At 39.9% G+C, this 19343-nt stretch overlaps 1 protein-coding gene across 1 annotated transcript in view; it reads left to right on the top strand.

The window, feature by feature from the left end:
- cntn4 (contactin 4) overlaps positions 1–19343 on the top strand; it is a 159983-nt gene that overhangs the window by 88602 nt on the left and 52038 nt on the right. Inside the window, exons 6-8 of the mRNA XM_031280507.2 lie at positions 6794–6997; positions 11916–12018; positions 13377–13561. Coding sequence (XP_031136367.1) covers positions 6794–6997; positions 11916–12018; positions 13377–13561 — 492 coding nt within the window. The remainder of the gene's footprint in view (positions 1–6793; positions 6998–11915; positions 12019–13376; positions 13562–19343) is intronic.

The raw sequence follows: 19343 nt of genomic DNA on the forward strand, positions 1-19343 counted from the left end.
CTCTCCAACTGACAGGCCAATGTCAGAGCATGCCAGCAATATATGGTAATCACTATCTGCAGAGTCAAAGGGAGAGGAATGGATTAGCTCAACCCGATAACAATCCAAGTGGTATTTTCTTAGTAACTATGACACCTCCAAAATGTGAGTTTCTCCTAAATTTGCAGTCCAGTTCCTCTCCAGTCTGTCATTGTGGATCATAGGCAGCAAGAGTAGCTGAGCGGCTGTCAGTTTCTGTCTTTTTCAAAGCCAACCGCATTAATGGGCTGCCAGTGTGACCGAGCCGCGCTCTTTGTACTACACAGTTACTGTGTTTAGTCATGGACCTAATGCTGCTGACCTCTATTTTCTAATGGGGAGATACCTTTAAGAGGCACTCAAGACTGAAATCACTTGTGTGCATCTCTACTAAAAATAGATCTTTTTATTTAATGTGTGCGTGTGTGTGTGTGTATGCATGTGTGTGCGTGTGTGCGTGTGCGCTTGTGTGTGTGTCTATGTTGTCCCTGTTTTTGCTCCCACCCGAGGCTTTGAGAACAGAGAGCATGTGCATCCTGTCTGTTCCTGTAAAGGAAACAGTGGAACAGAGGATTCTTTGAGCCCGGAGCAAATATGGTAGTACTGCACTCAGTAACACAATGCAGGATGACAGTAGTTTGACTGAGGAGGCGTTTTTGGAGTTTCTTTTTCTGTTTGTCTGTCTCTGTGCAAAGACGGCAGCCTGTCAAAGATGCTCTCAGTGAATGTGTAGATTCTAATAGGACCAAATTGTGAGTTTGTTTTATCAGTTGACTTTGGGACTTTCCTTATGTGGAGTCTGTGACCATGTTGTTTGGCCTCTCTATTGCTCACTCTAATGCTGCACTCCTTTCTATGGCTCTTGGAGGATTTTAGAAAAAAAGTAGTTCATGTTCTACCAGATCAGCGTATTTTACCCTGTTTGACTCGACCCAGCAACCCATCCCACTCATGAATGTAATACCACGCTACTGGTGCCTGTAATCAGAGAATTATTCAGCCTGGGAAAGAAAGTGTGAACCGTTTTGTTGTAAATTTGGGCATTTCGCAGCATGTAAACCTCCCACTGCTTTGTAATTGGGTGATTAAAAATGCATATTGTTGTCACAGTGTGCTCTTACATGTATTATTAATCTCAAATGATGATGCATTTGATGCTAATAATACAGTATGTTACTGTATGATGCCAAAGCATCCTGATGTAACCGTTAAACTGCACGTCCTTTTGTATTGACAGATGGTTGCTCTGTTTCTTTGGCAAAAAAAATATTTTTTGTTGTTCTTCAGGTATAGTATGTTCCCAAATGAATATGTATTGTTTTTAGCAGTAGGGGCAGACCCCCCTAGGGAGTGCCAGTGGCTGGCTTTGCTCTGGGGCTGCGGCAAGAGGAGGAGAAACAGGCCAGGGCCTGTATTGTGTAGGAATTAATCACATTACATGAAAAAAAAGAAAGACATGGCTGGTTTCAACTGCTGGCTGACGTCACTAACTGTAACAGATACATGAGGCCTGCCAGCTGAAGCAGTTGCAATCATTTACTACAATTGCTCCACTTTACAGTGACTTTCTTCAGTTGTCATCTGATGCATTTTGTTTATCTACCTCAAATCAACTGTTAGCGGAAGATGCAGTGCACATGCTCATCTTTTCATTGTCATTCGATGATGCCATATTTACAAAGCTGGAGAACCTCAACAACAAATTAGAATGAAATGTACACACTCGATTTGAACTGAAGCTTTGAATGGCATCGTTCATCCTGCATACAATCTCTAATGGATGTCTTTATTAGATGAAGCCATCAGATTTATTTGTTTCACTGTACTTTAAATGGAGGCCGTAACAATAACGTAAATGGCAACAGTGAGGTAATGGACACATGTGCACAGTGATAATTATATACGAGAAAAAATAAGTACATACTGAAATCAAAGTGTTATGGAGAGCACTACTCAGCCTGTAAAACAGTCATATAATGTCCTCTGCGGCTCTGGAGGAGCTTTGTAAAGAGTGTAAAAAATAGCCCAGATGATGGGATCAGGATACATTTGGCTTGGTTTGGGATATTTTTTAACAAAAAGCCTATGTTAGAAACTGTGGCTGAAAAATGAAGCCAACACAGAAGTGCTAAAAACTGCAGTTTCTCGAATGGCCACTTGAGCTGGCTCCAAAAATGAGTCAATCCCCATAGACCCCAATGTTAAAATGGCCAATTTTACAGCCTGGTCTCTATAGCTAATTCCCCCCTTCATGACAACTGTACTGGGGGAGCCTTTCTTCTAAAATAAATCACCAGTTTAAATTATATTAAGGCTTAAAGTTATGCATAATTAAGGGCGTGGCTGCTTTGAGTGACAGGTGTGTGCCGTCAGAAGTGTCTATCTCAGCAACCAGGCTTATTTCAGCCTGCTTCAGCTCCACCCAGGCTACACCTCTCTGCCCATTTTTGGATTAGCTTCTACTAAATACATTTTTAATGGATAAATATATACATAATATTTTAATTCAAAATGTATTGATTTAATTTAAATTCATGAAACTACCTACTCACACTGCAGAGTAACATTTCAACTCAGAGAATACACACATAACTGTATGTGCGTCCATCCACAGGGGCCCCAAGTTGATAGAGTCTTTTCCTTACTGGGCTGTCATAAAGGACAATAGACATACTTTGTGATTACTGCCCACCATCTTTGTCTTCGTGCTCTATCTTTACATTATCATAAATCAGCCTGGGCGTGATCTTAAGGAGACGGGCATGTTTGACTTGCACGGCTTGTTCAGTCTTTGAATATTCAGTGAGGTCTGTCCTTTGAAGCTGCTCCTCGGTCTTCTTTTGTGAGTGAAGCAGCTTTATTCATTGTGACCTTTGCAAAGTGATCTTTAACCTAGAAGGAAACCACAAAGAATTCTTCGGGGACTTCTGCAAACCTCTCTACAATGGATCATGTTTTAGAAATAGCAACCAATTTTTTGGACATACCAAAAAGAAGCCACAGACTCGTAGTCGACTAGTAAAGTTGTGTTTTACAAATAGTGCATCAACATTAAGATCATTGCATATTTCATTGCATATTTGAAAAGACCTTTGCAACATCAGACTATAGTCTTAAAGTCTCAAATTGTTAATTTCAGCTCATGTGCTGCTGCTTTCGTCATAAAATAAGTCTGATTTCTTGTTGCCATGGCAGTGATTGTAATACTGTCTTCCAGGAGAGCTGGATTTCTTCTACATTTTGTCTTGGAGATGTCCTGTTTTTATGCCAGGGAGCATTGTGTAACCCATAAAATCAATGCCCTGGATGATTTTGTGAAGGTTTGGCCAGCTGTGTGGGACATCTCATTATGTTTGCACTCTCTGTGGCATACTGTAGCTCATGTTGTGCCATGTAGTCATTTGGGTTTTAAACATAGAATGAGAGCAGGTGCAGCCATAGTCCAAAAGCACTGGAGAGGAAACAAACACAAACAACATGCCTTATCCTGCCTTGAAGTGTCCCTTGTCCCCATGGACCTCTCCTATGCCATCACTCTGTGTTCAGCTCCCCACGCACAGCAGCCAAACCTTAAGCCCAAGCCACAAATGAGGCTGATTGGCTGCCTCCGTTACTTCCTGTAGAGTACTGTACCTGCTCCTTTCAGCTAGCAGGAGTATGGGGTCATGCTGTGATAAATTGCCAAGCAGCTAGGTGAGGCGAAGGGTTCCTCCAAGACCGTTTTGTTTAATTGCTAGTCCACTAACAAACGGTTTGATTAAGCTCAGCAGGAAAATAGCGTATGCGTGTTATTTAGGCTGGCTGCAAAACTCCAGAGCAGCAGATTATGTCACAACGTTCAGGTTTGATTAGTTGACTGTAAATAACTTATGCAGTAGAAGATCTCATATGAACGAGCCTAACCCATACAGCTTACTGATTTACTGTATCCAATTCATTCAACACAGCAACTAAAAGATAAATAGAGGCATTCATTATGAAAAATATTACGTGACAATAGTCTTTCTCTTGCTTCACATCAGTGGAGCACATACTCTATTTGCCTATTAAAATGATGCCTTGTTCTTGAAATTGCAGGACACCAGATTGTAAAATAAGGTTAGATCTATTTTCTCAGATGCCATTGTTGCTGTGCAATTACCTATACATCACATTTCTTATATCGCTGTGAGATCATGCATGATAGAGATGATGTCTATGGTTGAATTATGATACCAGAATCAGTGAGTGTGACAATGATGAAGTGATTTAAAGTGGGGTTTATGCCTTTTATATCAATTACATTGTGCTCTTAAAAACCTGCACTGTTCACATTTTGCTGAGCATTAGTTTCATTTATACACTTGTTCATACTAAATTGGATTATTGACCAGGTTATCAGAGTCCCATAATTACTTAATTTCATCTCCTGTTACAGTTAGGGCGTTTTCACACATGAAAGTCCGAACCAAGGTCCGGACCAAGGTTCATGTTTTTGTTACATTGTATACATTTGATCCGGTAAGTTTTGGTTTCACACTGCAGTTATGCAAGCGCACTAAAGATCTATACGTGACAAAACTACGTCCTGCCATCATCACATACATGAGCTGCGTCTCCAGATACTTATAATTGATTGGTTTGTTGACGGGCTTCCCCGTCCTCTGGTATCCTCTCTCTGTGTCGGAGTTTTTTAAACTGACTGCTGCTCTCCTCTACTGCCGCGGCTCTTTTTGTTTTGTTGTGATGTTGAGAAGCGAGACACTGGAACTTTCTGGAGAATTTATTCAGAGACAAACGGAAACCTACACAGTAGCCTACATTTACTACCACTTAACAAATAAACTGCTGATGTATTCTCAGCTCTGATAGCCGACAGCTGTCTCCTCTGAGCGTAGTCACCGTCACTCTCACTCTCTCATGTAGCCTCCACACTAAGCACCGAGCTATTCCTTAAAAAGGAGCTTCCCCGGTCTTGTAACACAAGGAGAGCCTGCCAGAGCTCCTTGTATTTGGTCCGAAAGTCCGAACCATCCAAAAAATGCTTTCACACTGTAAACGAACCGGACCATGGTTCAGTTTGGTCCGGACCGAGACCACCTCTTTTGGTTGGACCAAAATTTGGTCTTTTGATCCGGACCGTGGTCCGGGGGAGGTTTCACACCTCTAATTTTGGTTCGGGTCAAACTGAAAAGTCCAAAAGTCTGAACCAAATGAGGTATGTGTGAAATCGCCCTTAGTCATTAAATATTAACTATCATTTTTCATTTATTATTTATTACATTCTCAATAATTGGCCATTTATTTTGACCATTTGTTGTCTTTCTTAAAAGCATCTCATTATGTCCAACGGGAAGCCTAATGAACCAGATATCACAAGATCAAAATGTGTGTTTGGTTCATTTGGAAATACTCCAACACAATGATGTGACACCGGGAAAAGGTTGACATTTAAACTCCAACAATGTTTTTATTGATTTTTACAGGTACTTGCCAACATGATGCCCCACTTCCTGTTAGTAACAAGCAGGGGTGATTCTAGGATCAGACCTTTAGGGGGGCTCAGCCCCTAATGACAATGTGACACAGATATAGTGGCTTGCAAAAGTCTTCAGTAATCAGTAATTGCATTAACTGATAATCTCTGAGTTAGTTCCCGAACAACAACGTCAGCCAACGTTTTTCCGTTTGGCCAGCACTATGTTTCTGTTAACCCCTTGACGGGGTTACAGGTGCATAGCGTTGGCGACAGCGACACAGGATATTAAACCTGTTTCAAGCCCTTCGAACCTGTAATTGTTTGTCCTCTGTCACTAACAGACAAGTTTGCAAACTCTAACTTGAAGCACAAAAACTGCTAAAAAAAAAAAAAAAAAGGGGGGGGGGGCTAAAATGCTTGCTCATTCATAAATACAAAACATTTTGCATCATAACTGTGATTTTATCAGCTTGTCTGTACAACTCCAGTCACATTTGTAATGTTTGGAGAAAACCATGATGACATTATGTCATCTGAGTGATGGAAGTAAGTTATAGCTGGCGATTAACCACATTAAAACCCTATATCAGTTTACCCGTTAGCTGGCGAGCTATAGTGTGCCTGCGTTAGCTAATAATATGGTGATAGTATTTGTAGATATTCATATAAATGTGCTCTCAATTTATTTACAGTATGTATATATTAATTATTAATTTTAATCATTTATTGTAAATGCTATTGTTATTTGTCAGTTGGTTACCGTGATACTGTGATGTTATCAAAGGGGACACAAAATGGTAATTGGTCCTCATTTGCTTCAATAAGCAATTGGTTCTATGATTTGTTCAGTCCATTAACGACTCTTAACAATTGTATGTGCCTTATTGTAAAGTGTTACCATGCTTTTTGTCGTTGTGGTCTTTTTTAGAAACCATCTCTGTTGTGTATTGTAGTTGGCTATCTGGGAAACTGTAATTAATCAAGACAACACATACCCCAGAGTCTCCCAAATCCCTAGTTGAGTATGCAGACTTCATCGACATGAAAAATGGTCATTTGAAGAGACTCCAGATAATTACATTTGTTTACAACCTCTCACTGATCCTGTCATCAATTTTCGTCACCATTTTTAGCCACCCTCAGGAGGTCTTAAACTTATCACACTTCCTTTCTGATACTTATTTTTTTTAAAGTCTAAAACGTATCATTCTCTAACACCGCCACAAGCAAAATATCTCAGTTGCCTCCACCTTGTTTCACACGACCTTCTCCAAGTCTGATTTAAAGTGATATTTCTCTTTTCTTCTTTATCCACAGATCTCGTATTTTCCTGGATCTTTAATGAGTACCCGACATTTGTGAAGCAGGATACTCGCCGATTCATCTCACAGGAGACAGGGAATCTGTACATAGCCAAAGTGGAGCCCTCAGATGTTGGCAACTACACCTGTGTGGTGACCAACACCGTCACAAAGACCCGAGTCCAGGGTCCACCCACTCCGCTAGTGCTCCGCAGTGATGGTGAGCCCTGGTTTTGAACACTTTAACTGCATTTACCCACTAAAATGAAAACATCGACAAGCACAGCACATAAGAGTGCTGGCTAGAAGTGTGTTCTGGTTAATTGGGCTGCATATCACACTGTTTTTTCGTAGGATCTGCTAATTACAGTGTCCTGTCATTGGGACGTTAATTTTGATGCAGATGTTGCCTTTTAATTGTACTGAGTTGGCCTAATTAAATCCATGGTTTTCTAGATGATTTCCCTTTTCCAAATGGGGATGTTACCGTATATATTTAATCTGTATTTGCACACAGCCCATTCTCCATTAGTTCATAAAAGGGACTGCATTTATATAGCACTTTTGTAGTCTTAGCAACCACTTAAAGCACTTTACAACACAAACCAGCATTCAAACATTCACACACACATTTATACACACTGGTGGCAGAAGTTACCATGCAAGGTGCCACCAGGACCGATAAACATTCGCACGCACACTCACGCACATCGGGAGGAATTTGGGGTTCAGTATTTTGCCCAAGGACACTTCGACATGTAGACTGCAGGGATCGACCCACCAACCTTGTAATTAGTGGATGACTGCTCCACCTCCTGAGCCACAGCTGCCCCTCCACATTTGGTTACAGGGAGATTTGTGATACCCCTCTACTGCATTTGATATAGCCAGTTCAAATACTCAGTTCTGTTACTAGGCTATAGTTTAACCCTCTGGAGGTATAAAGTAATGTTTACTCCTATGTTGACTATGAAGTTTTCAGTTCAACGCATTCTCATGAACAGGTCCGTATGATATCCTACGAAATTAGGAGACGGCCGGGTGGTCCTTGACGCCGGGTGGTCACGTGATGCCGGGTGGTTACGTGACGCCGGCTGGCTACGAGCTCCACTACGCCGAGCAGTTGCTAGCTGTTTAAGCTGCTACACAGCTTCGTGACTCCAGCTACAGAGCTCTGTTGTATCAGCAGTAGTTGGTGGTTCAGTTACTTGAAAATAGGTGACTTTGAGCCGGGTACAAAGCATCGTCGTTTCGGGGGACATTACGGTTAAATTTAGTCCACAAAATATGACAGTTTTGCCGTGATGAAAGTTAACATTAGGCACCAAAAAGACTAGTGAAGATTAGGAAAAAGATCGTGGTTTGGATTAAAACACTCTTGAGGAACACGCATTTCCTGGTTGAAAGGTGTGTTAACACCTACCCATTCACCCTGACCGCATCTCTACACGGCCAGCCACGTTCTTATACAGCGGCCGCCAATGCAGTGAATACAGAAAAAAAAAAAACGTGGAATGCTTACGAATTACAGTGCTTAACTTTTCGTAGCTTTTACAACGAATGGTTCACGACAGGCTGTTCAGTTTGAGTTCATTTCTCAAAAAATATGAATTTGTAATATTTCATGTGCATATACAACTTTTTTTATATATATAAATGACCATACAATAAGACATGGAATTACTAAAAATACCACACTCCACAAAGGCATTCCCCGATTAGTCTCCGGGCCCTATTTTAACAATTTAAGAGCACGGCGTGAAGCGCCTGGTGCAGGTGCGTTTAGGGCGTGTCCAAATCCACTTTTGCTAGTTTGACGGCGGAGAAAAGGGTCCGTGCGCCGGGCGCATGGTTCAAAAGGGTTGTGCTTAGTGTCTTAATTGATCATAGGTGTGTTTTGGGCGTAACGTGCAATAAACCAATCAGAGATCATCTCCCATTCCCTTTATAAGCCAGGCGCGTTTGTACCTTGGCGCATTGCTATTATGATGGCGGATTTGCATCTTTTGCATGTTTGTGTGCTGCTGCGCTTCCCTGTCTGTGTGTAACAAGCATAGTATGTGCACGCTGTGCACGAGCCTAGGTGCATTTTACTAATTCACTGTTAAAATAACAATGAAATGCTGCGCTATTGACTTTAGACCAGGTTTTTGTTGATCAATGGCGTGATCACTTCCCATTGCCTCAAGATAGCAATACGCCCAGAATGCACCTGAACACACCTCCCTGTAAGACCAGCACGCCCATGGGCGCAGGTGCATTTGCTATTTAAACAACGTGGGTGCTGGACGGGAAATTGACAACTGCGTTGGTCTTAAACTAGCAAAGACACTTGCGTCGGGCGTTGCGCTGCGCTGCGCTGCGCTGCGCTGCGCTGCGCTGGGTGCAAAACAGAGCCTGGCGTGTGTTATGTTGATAATCACACATGGCTCACCTCTAGCCCCTTTCATCATGTCTTTGAATGGTGTTTTCCTTCTATGTTTTGTCACTTTTCTACTAGTGCTAAAAATATGCAGCTCCTCCATTCTGTGCTGGGATCAAATGGTTGATTTTGTACAGCAGCGCTGAAAATTTAGTCCGCTCCTCCTGGTCGTGATAAACAAAAAGACAATCTTGCTTTGTCTGTACCTGAAAGTAGGTTCGTGGTTTTAAAGAATACAAATGAAATGTAAAGGTTAATTATCTCTTTCTCTGCTAATTTTAGCATGTCCTTTAACATGAGGATCTGATGCTTTAGGCTGGCCTTATCAAGGCACTCCGGTGGAAAGGTCACTGCCAGCAAGTAATCTAATTTCAGGCTTCTGTCTTAAGAGAATGTTTCTTACCATATCTAATGTAATGCAGCACAAGAAATGAAGCTTAATGTTATTTGTATTACAAATGTCTATTTCTGTGGGTTTTTGTCTCTTTTTTTGTCCAATTAATTACAGCTGATCTGGTGCAATAACAAAAAAAAACTACCAAGAGAGAGCACTACCTCTTATTAAACAGCTTTGCTAGGTCTAGTTATTAGACTAATGGTATTAGTAGTATTAGTGGTGACGCTTTATTTTAATCCTCCAAGTTAGCATTTATAAACGTTATAAACATGTATGCAATAATGTTTTTGTCAGCAATGTTGACTGGTGTATTATTACTAGTCTTGTCTAGTCTGTGTTATCAAGCATTCAAAAATTGTTTAATGAGTTGTGGATATTTCACGAGAGGAGTTATGTTGTTTGACATTGGACACACACAGAAAATATCTGCTTACCACTACTAGTGTGCTATTAATGGTTTTTACATTGCTTATACAGGAAATAATGCAGAATATCACAAAACATTGTGCTTATAATAACATATTTTGAATGAATGAATAAAGAAATTAATTTCAGACATATAAAAAATAAACCAAACAAAACATAAAAAATGTACGAATAAGTTAAATAAGCAAAAATTCAATAAACAATAAGTAACTTATATATACACAAATAATAATAACTATATATATACACAAACACATAATCATACATACGTCAATGAACACATATTGCAACTGTTAAAGCCCTCCTTCTTTCCTATATTTTTTGCTTTGTACCTTTTTTTGAACTGGATTATGTTTGGACATTGCTTTAGTTCTATGCACAGACCATTGCACAATTTCATACCACTGATTGTAATGCACTGACTTTTTATAGTTCAAGTAACCTTGAATTTAAACTTATCCCTTAAATTATAACCCCGTGTCTCTATCAAAAAAGTTTACAAATTTGGGGACCAGAGGCTAATTTTGTAAAAAAAAAAAAAAAGATCTGACAATATTCAAATTATAGCCTAAGAATCTGACATAAGACAAACATTGTATTAGGTTTACTACATGTTCTTGTGATTCCAAATGCAGTTTGAAGACCCATATCATATATTTAAATTAGGAACAAATCTGAAATTTCTTACCTCACTATTTTTTAGATTATAGCTTGTGGAGCTTTTTTTAAAGCATTTTGCTGACCTGCTTCCTTCCGTTCCTTTTTTAATTTTACCTATATTTCACCGAGGCACCACAACATGATCCCCACCACAGTCAGGGGTGGGGGCTCAGCGAGGGTGCAGGTTGGCACATTAAACAGGTGTCCCCTACAAAAGGTTATGGTATGAGACAATTACCCGTCCACTTCCACCTGTCTGCTTAAAATGGGTGATAGTGCTGTGGTTACCTTCCTGTATGAGACAGTTGTGATAAGGATCGGAATTAGCTTTCACAGTCACTCAGGGAGCCATCGTGATAACACATGCCTCACCAAATCAACGAGATGAAATTGGCCTGTTTCCTCCATCTCTGAAGCTATTTGTGCAGCACAGCCCTGAATTACAGCAATGGCGAAAACCTATTGTTACACTGGTGGATGTGAGGGGTTTAAAATACCATGCTGTGTGCACTCAGAATTGGCACAGCTAGGAGAAAGAAAAGTACAGCCATTACAAATTCATTGATATAATTTACCTTAGTGTCATTTAAGGGGAATACAAAAATATGCATGTGTTTTCAGACACTTCAGTGTTGATTAAAGCTAGAGGACCAGAGAGCCTATATTCCCGTCTTCTCCTTTTATTCCGAGATTTTTTTAGCGTGCACAGCAGGAATATTATAATCCACCAGAGCTGCTTCAACGACAGTGAATGGGATGCTTTGCAGACACAGTGGTGGTATCCAGGGGGATTTTCTGGGCCCATTTTCTGGTTCATAGCTGTTAGCACTACAACAAGATGAAACTTATCTAGATGTAAAAGCTCAAACCGTCTCAAAGTTGTTTTTTCCATTCAATATCAGTGTGTTGCATGTCCACTGGAGAGCTGTGTTCTGGCTTCTTTTCTCATTATTTTCAACGGGAGAGCATTCTGTCACAGCACTGAAAGCAGAGCCAGTTTCTGCTGCTCAGATCGCACAGCGTTGGAAGTTGAAAAACATTTCATCTTATAGGAAAAAAGAAAAAGATGGCTGTACTTGAAAAAGGTTTTCAGTAGCTGTGTAGCAACAGCAAAAGCCACAGCTAGTGTTGTCTTTGCCTGAGTTGTTTAGCTGGAGTTACAAATCACAAATACAACTCTTTCTTCTTTTTTGTTTGCACTAACACCAACGCTTATTTGCATTCCTCTTTCAGGTGTGATGGGTGAATATGAGCCAAAGATTGAAGTTCAGTTTCCAGAGGTTGTTCATGTTGCCAAAGGATCCACTGTAAAGCTGGAATGCTTCGCTCTGGGAAAGTAAGCCAACTCTTAGTCAGGCTCAGAATGTTCACTTGCATAAGAAAAATATTACCAGAAGGCTGCTGGGAGATTTTTTTCATGTGTTTCACCACTTTGCTGCAATCCTCATGTGTTTCATGTTAGGCTGCACATCTAAGGAACAAGAGGGCACAAGTTGTGGTGTAAAAATCTTCAGCTAAAATACCAGTTTTTTTTTACACAATGTACAGAGTACAGAACTACTGTAGGTAATATGCCTAAAAATAGATTACTGAACAGTTCTAAGGAGGAATTTGTGCAGCTTTACTTTCACCAGGAAACATAATCCCTGAGTAAGTAAGACCTTATAAGTCCATTAAACTTTCCTCATGAATATCATGGTGGAATGTTCATGGAATACATTTATGGTGTAAAAAAGATGAATTTGATCGCTAAAAGACCAAAGTAAAGCCCTCAGCCTGCTCTTGCATTAAATATTAAGGCTTTTAATGAAGTATTTTAAGGTTAAGTGGAGTACCCTGTCCATAATCTTGCAGATTAAGGGACAATTGAGACATTACATTCAAATATTTAAGAGACTATGAGTTAATATTCGGTTGTATGTGTGTAGATAAAAAATGACATGCGGAAATTGAGGCCTTTTGAAGCTTTTTTAAGGGATGTTTGTCTGCCAGATAGATAATAATAATAATAATAATAATAATAATAATAATAATTTATACTTTATTAATCCCGCAAGGGAAATTACAATGTATATGTGAGATAGATAGATAGGTAGGTAGATAGATAGATAGATAGATAGATAGATAGATAGATAGATAGATAGATAGATAGATAGATAGATAGATAGATAGATAGATAGATGAACTTTATTAATCCCAAATTGGGAATTTTTTTACAAGCAGCAAGTAGCAAGTTACCAAGGACATACACACATACTCACTCACACACAAACCAAAAATACAAGAAATATAATAGAAATAATAAATAATAATAATAAAATTAAGATGAAATAAAATAAGATTGCAAATAGTATATAATAGTAGTAATTGGGTTTTTCACGATCTATTGTATTTATCTTTATACTGTCTTTAATTCAGCTCTAATTCTGCTAAATCATGTTCAATAAAGGTATGAGGACATGTTTAGTAAATGTATGTTTCAATTCTTTGTCAAACAATAATATAACAAAAACTTAAACAATTTTTTTAGTTTGTATGGCACAATATTTTCTGCACAAAACTGAGTTGCACTTCACGAAAAATGGAGAGATAACGGTTCTTCTCTACTTGGTGTCAAAACCTCAAAAAGCAATTGACAAAAATGAAAAGCTGTGAAATTCAGAGGGTTAAACTTCTCTGTGTTGCTTCTCACAGCCCGGTACCATCTATAAACTGGAGGAAAGTGGACGGTGTGCCCTTCCCCAGGAAAGTGGATATGAGGAAAGCCAGTGGCGTCTTGGAAATCCCATATTTCCAGCAGGAGGATGCGGGCACGTACGAGTGTGTGGCGGAGAACTCCAGGGGAATGAACACAGTGAAAGGGAAGCTCTCTTTCTACGGTAGGTGATCCTGACATGCATGAATATTTGACCAGCGTGCATCACATCTGTCAGACCTGCTCAGACTGAAAGGCAGCAAAAGCAGACACAACTGGTGTTCCAAAGCAGTCAGTGGCGATCAGCAGAGGAGGCTCGTGTGGGGCACATGAGGAGGGAGGCTCGTTTTAACAGCACATCAAAATGATTAAAGGCTGTCAGCCATGATGCCTCTAATATTTTGATCCAGATTAAAGGAGTGATGCGGATGAGGCTGAGCCCTTGGATATGACCTTGTTGGTGAGCCTTGTATTGGGTTCCACCAGATGGCATCATGATTGACATCCAACTTGACTGGAGATCAGAGCCATTAAATGTACTATACATAGGCCAGTTGCACATATGTCAGGGACATAATCTGCTCAGCAGCATCTGGATCGACAGGAAGGAGGGTTAGTAGTTTCCCTTATTGTTGCTGATTGTCCCATAGTTGGAGTCACACTAGTTTCGCTTTGCCAGACCTTCCTCCACAGTGCTGCCAATCTTTCTACCAATACTGTAAGGGACTGTTTGTTTGTTATTTAAGTGGCTACCGGAGGAGTTTTAGGATCTTTAGTCAAAACAGACTTGACCCTCCCTTCGCCAGCAATACATTTTTCTATGACCCTCCAAAATGATTGGGAAAAGAGGCATGACCCTCCCCAACAATTTATTGATGCCTTCTGTTCTGTGATTGCCTACTGCGCTCCAGTCGCAACGTTACACCAGAAACCTCAACAAAACACATGCATTGTAGCCTAACTCAAAACCAGACTGTACTGTTTCAGTATTGACGTGCTCAGGAGCAGGTTAATGTTGGAGAATAGAGATCAACCGGTGTTAAAGCACCGCCTACTGACCAATCAATACTCGATTGATAACGGCGACACCGTTCTTAGAAGATCCGGTGGAGCTTGGTGCGCGGAGAGAGAGAGGTGCGCTCATAAAAGTTTAAACATTTAGAGACCGATAGTTAACATTCCTTGATGGGTATTTTTATGAAAGATTTTCAGCGGAGGGAATTACGTATCTTGGCTATTTGTCGGCTTCTTTAGCCATGTGTTGCCAATGCGCACATCGGTTTGAATTATGTTTTTATATTTTTTATTTGCTGTCACAATCGCCTACCACTGCCAGGGTTGCAACTGAAATAATAGGCTAAAGCAACGACAGTTTATGGAAAGTACAAGTGTAATTATGGTCCGATGATATTGATTAGCGTTGTGATTTACGCATTTACAGCGTCGGCTATTTTTTACCAGCTTTCCTTACCGTTTTAGGAAGCAGTGACTGTATTGTGTTTCGCCTGTAAAACCGTGTCTGTGTTCTTCATATTTATGTAGAATTATAGTTAGCTCTTCTTATGTAAAATATGCAGCTCTGGTAGATGTTTGCAATTGGTTGTGCTGTGCAACTCTTTTATGTGAAGGTGCGAGTTGCTGGATTGGGAAACCCTGGGTTGATTTAACTAATTTTTAACCACCGTCGTGACACAGCTTATGCAGGACCGCGGTTGTTAGGTTAGGTGAAGGGTAACTGAAATAAATCCAGGACATGTTGATCTGGATTCGTAGCATGGTGCGATTTTTGTTGGGTATTTTCCTCCGGTGGTCCATTCCATAAATAGTGAACAGTCCCTAACTTAAAATTGTATTAATCTAGCATTCATATATAAATTATGAAAGAAAAGGAACAAGTGGAAAAGTAAAGGTATAGATAATAAATCCCTACAGTAGATTGATACCAGCATGTCTTTTGGATTATGAAGCTACAGCCAGCAGCAAGTTAGCATAAAGACTAGAAACAGGGGGAAACAGCTAGCCTGGCTCTGTCTGATGGTAACAAAGTCTGCTTACCAGCACCCCTAAAGCTCACTAATTAAGTTGGTATATATTGTTTGTGAAATCCGTACAAAAACCCAAGTGTAGAAATGACTCTCACCACAAGGTTGACAGGCAACCAATGGAGACTCCAGGAAGTCACTGAGCCCGGCAGAAAGAAATCATCCGGCACATAGTCTCGCTTTGCCAGACCCTCCTCCAACGCGGCGCTGCGGAGGAGGGTCTGGCTAGTCCACACAGCACTCTGGAATAGGAGAAAAACATGCTCTGGTTTATTGGCATTTCTTTAAACCATTTACAATCGTCATTCTGCGGCGCTAAGCACCGAGGCATAGCCTCGAGAAGGAACTTGTTTTGGTGGAACGTGTACGTTCAAAAGTTGTTCTAGTCGTGCAACAGAAAACTCAGATTGGACAGATAGTCTAGCTAGCTTTCTGGATTTACCCTGCAGAGATCTGAGGAGCAGTTAACCATAGTCCTCAGAAATCAACCGGAGTTTAGAATTCCAACACAAAGAAAGCTGAAAGGTAACGGACATCCGGCCGAAAAGAGTGAAATTCGGCGGAATTTCCGGCGGCAACGGAGCAATCACAGAAGTGGAACGTCGTGGATATAGACTAGTGTCACACCTACTGATACTAGAAGTCATGATATCTACAGTACTGCCACGAAAAATCCATCATCCAAAAAAATAATATGCTCTTTCAAAATTCTGAGAAAACTTTCTGATTGCAAAGCTTATCTTCATTTGACAGTAATGATTTTTTTTCTAAATTGGGTATTTTATAAACAATCTGTTAGATGCAGCTATTTTTAATAAGTAGTCTGGATAGCAATAATTAAAAACTGGCCAGTGCAACCCCCCCAAATATCTAATAATAATCTATTTTACATAATTAAAGGCATTATCACCATGAATTGATGCAGAAAAGGCACATATTGTTGAGTGCAGGAAAGAAAGTGTTTGATATGCTCAAATATTTCAATTTTGCTCAAAAGTGAAGATCTCTCCCTCCCCCCCCAATGTTGAACCCAAAGTTGCGAGAGTTTATATTACATGTGTGAATCCTATTTGTCCATCCATATTGTATAATTAATCAAAGTTAGCAAACCTCCCTGACCATACAAGTTTAAAACAGCTATAAACTATAGATGTTTCCATAATCATGAATGACATGGTCGTGAATAAATGGATAAAACAATGCCATTACGTTTATATGTTAATAATATTGTGACCAGGCTAGACTAAACTGCTCTGTTCTGTTTGCCAGAGAGTTCATTTGCTCTTTGAACAGTCTATGGATTTTCCTCCCACCTCGACCGCTCTCTGTTTCTTCCTTCTGATTTTCTCCCCTTCAAGTCATGCTGTGTCAGCTGTCAAAAATAACTCATATTGGGCATTAAACAATTTGCCATGATTTACAACAGTCCTGAAAGCTCTTCGCCTCATTCACTATAACAGCCCAGGAGTACGCTGTGATCCACCAAGACTTCATTTGTCATTTGAGCTGTGGCTCATTTTTGATGTGTGTTTTGTCAGTGTGTGTCTCTCTCTCTCTCTCTCTCTCTCTCTTTCCTTCTCTCTCTCCTCGTGTCTGCAGCCAAGTGATAAAAATCAGTAATCTTATTTTGAACTCCCTTTGAATGAAGCCTTTGAGACATTCGTCAGCAGTGTAAGCCAATGGGGGAATCGATAAGGGCATCTCTTGTGCATCCAAGCAACTACAGTGGAAAGAGAGCTGAGCTTTGTGTTAGACAGGAAGAAATGAAGGTGTTACTTATCGGTGGCACTATGGTCACTTTAAAACATTCTCACACCTACAGTGCTCAGCATAAGTTAATACACCCATGCTAAAGTTGACTAAAAAGAGGAATAAAAAATCATCTTTTGGAAATTGATCTTAATGCCTTATTTAAAAAAATGAGGAAAATCCAACCTTTAAGGTTTCATTTTCTTTGTGAATGAATAATGTATCGTGAATAAATAAATGTTCTTCCTTAAAATACAGGGGGCATAAGTAAGTACACCCCTATGTTAAATTCCCATAGAGGCAGGCAGATTTTTATTTTTAAAGGCCAGTTATTTCATGGATCCAGGATGCTATGCATCCTGATAAAGTTCCCTTGGCCTTTGGAATTAAAATAGCCCCACATCATCACATACCCTTCACCATACCCCCACATCATCACATACCCCTACCCTTCACCATACCTAGAGATTGGCATGGGGTACTTTACATAAGATCATATCTCAATGCAACTCAAACCAGCTATTATGCTAACTGAAATAAAACCATGCCAATCTCTAGGTATGGTGAAGGGTATGTGATGATGTGAGGCTATTTTAATTCCAAAAGCCAAGGGAACTTTATCAGGATCCATGAAATAACTGGCCTTTAAAAATAAAAATCTGCCTGCCTCTATGGGAATTTAACATAGGGGTGTACTTACTTATGCCCCCTGAATTATAAGGAAGAACATTTATTTATTTACGATACATTATTCATTCACAAAGAAAATTGGTGTCCTTAAAGGTTGGATTTTTCCTAATTTTTTTAATTAAGGCATTAAGATCAATAAAAGATGATTTTTTATTCCTCTTTTTAGTCAACTTTAGCAACTTTGGTGTATTCACTTATGCTGAGCACTGTATATAATGTACCATTAAGCCCCACTAATGCAGTAGCGCTAATGTGTTTCTTTTGATTGTTCTGGATATCAAGAAGCTATATTTCAAATGTATTAAATTAATTGTGTTTTTAAAGGTTTAGATCTTTCCGTCACTGTATCTGGTCTTGACTGAAACTGCAACAGGAAATTCATTAACATCATTGATGCTTTAGGCTCACATTCAAGCTGGGGGGTGAATTTGAATCATTATATCCTTATGCAAAAGAAGTTAGTTTGGGTGCATTTGGCCACCGTTATTCTTCACAATTGTGTTCTGTATTGGAGTCAGTTTTTTACTGCTACTCATGCCAAAGACAATGGGTTTTGTTAAAGTCTATCTCTGAAAGAAAAACTTGGAAAAGAAATAGGTGTTTGCTCCCTTGTTGATGTTGATATTACTCAGAGGGAAAGTAAATGCGAAGCTGTGACAGGTCAGTTTCCCCCGTTGTATTCACATCTGTTTCTGCAGACTTGCCACTGCATTATCTCATAGTGATTTCACTGATAAGGCAAATTCCCATTTTTCCTCTTCTTCTTCAGCCACTTGACGTTTGTTCTGATTGTATGCATGCTTTGGCCCAGTGCAGAGATGGGCTGCCTGCTTTCATTTGGTAAGCGTTGACTGAGAGTCGATACATTCGCAGCGGGTGAGGATAGAGTGAAGGACCCTATCACAGAGAAGAAGAAAAAAAAGACTCTGATAGAGGATTGCGGAAGCATGAATGGATGTGATGCTAAATAAGTGGGGATGGTGGAGTCTTATGGAGTAATTTTCTACCATCTATCCCTGTGGGCTCTTTTCTAAACACACATAAAGGCCTCAAAGACTCCTTCAGACTTACAGACTGGTAATAAAGCAGAAATTGATTTAAAAAAAATATCAATGTGAATAAATTGATTTATTATTTTGCATCAATTCAGTAAGGTAAACCAACTACAACAAAGAAAAGGTTGACATAGATGTTACATATACTTTAAGAGTACATGTCACGTTTCAGTAGCAGAATAAATCGGAAACGTCGGAAATTGCAATTCTTTTTACTGTTGCCACAGACGGCAACAGCACAGCCTCCAAACAAGTTAAATGTTAATGACCCCGGCCAACCTTGTGCCGCAGCCGTGCCTGCCAAGGGGATCTTAAAGGCTTATAGTACGGCACATGAGCCACAAATACAAAAAAAAAATCTGATACTGGAAGGACTTTGATGTTGAATCTGTGCAGGCCATAAATACACACGACGCACAAATACCCCCCT

Source organism: Sander lucioperca, chromosome 6 (genome assembly GCF_008315115.2).
Source record: "Sander lucioperca isolate FBNREF2018 chromosome 6, SLUC_FBN_1.2, whole genome shotgun sequence".
Taxonomy (NCBI): Eukaryota; Metazoa; Chordata; class Actinopteri; order Perciformes; family Percidae; genus Sander; species Sander lucioperca.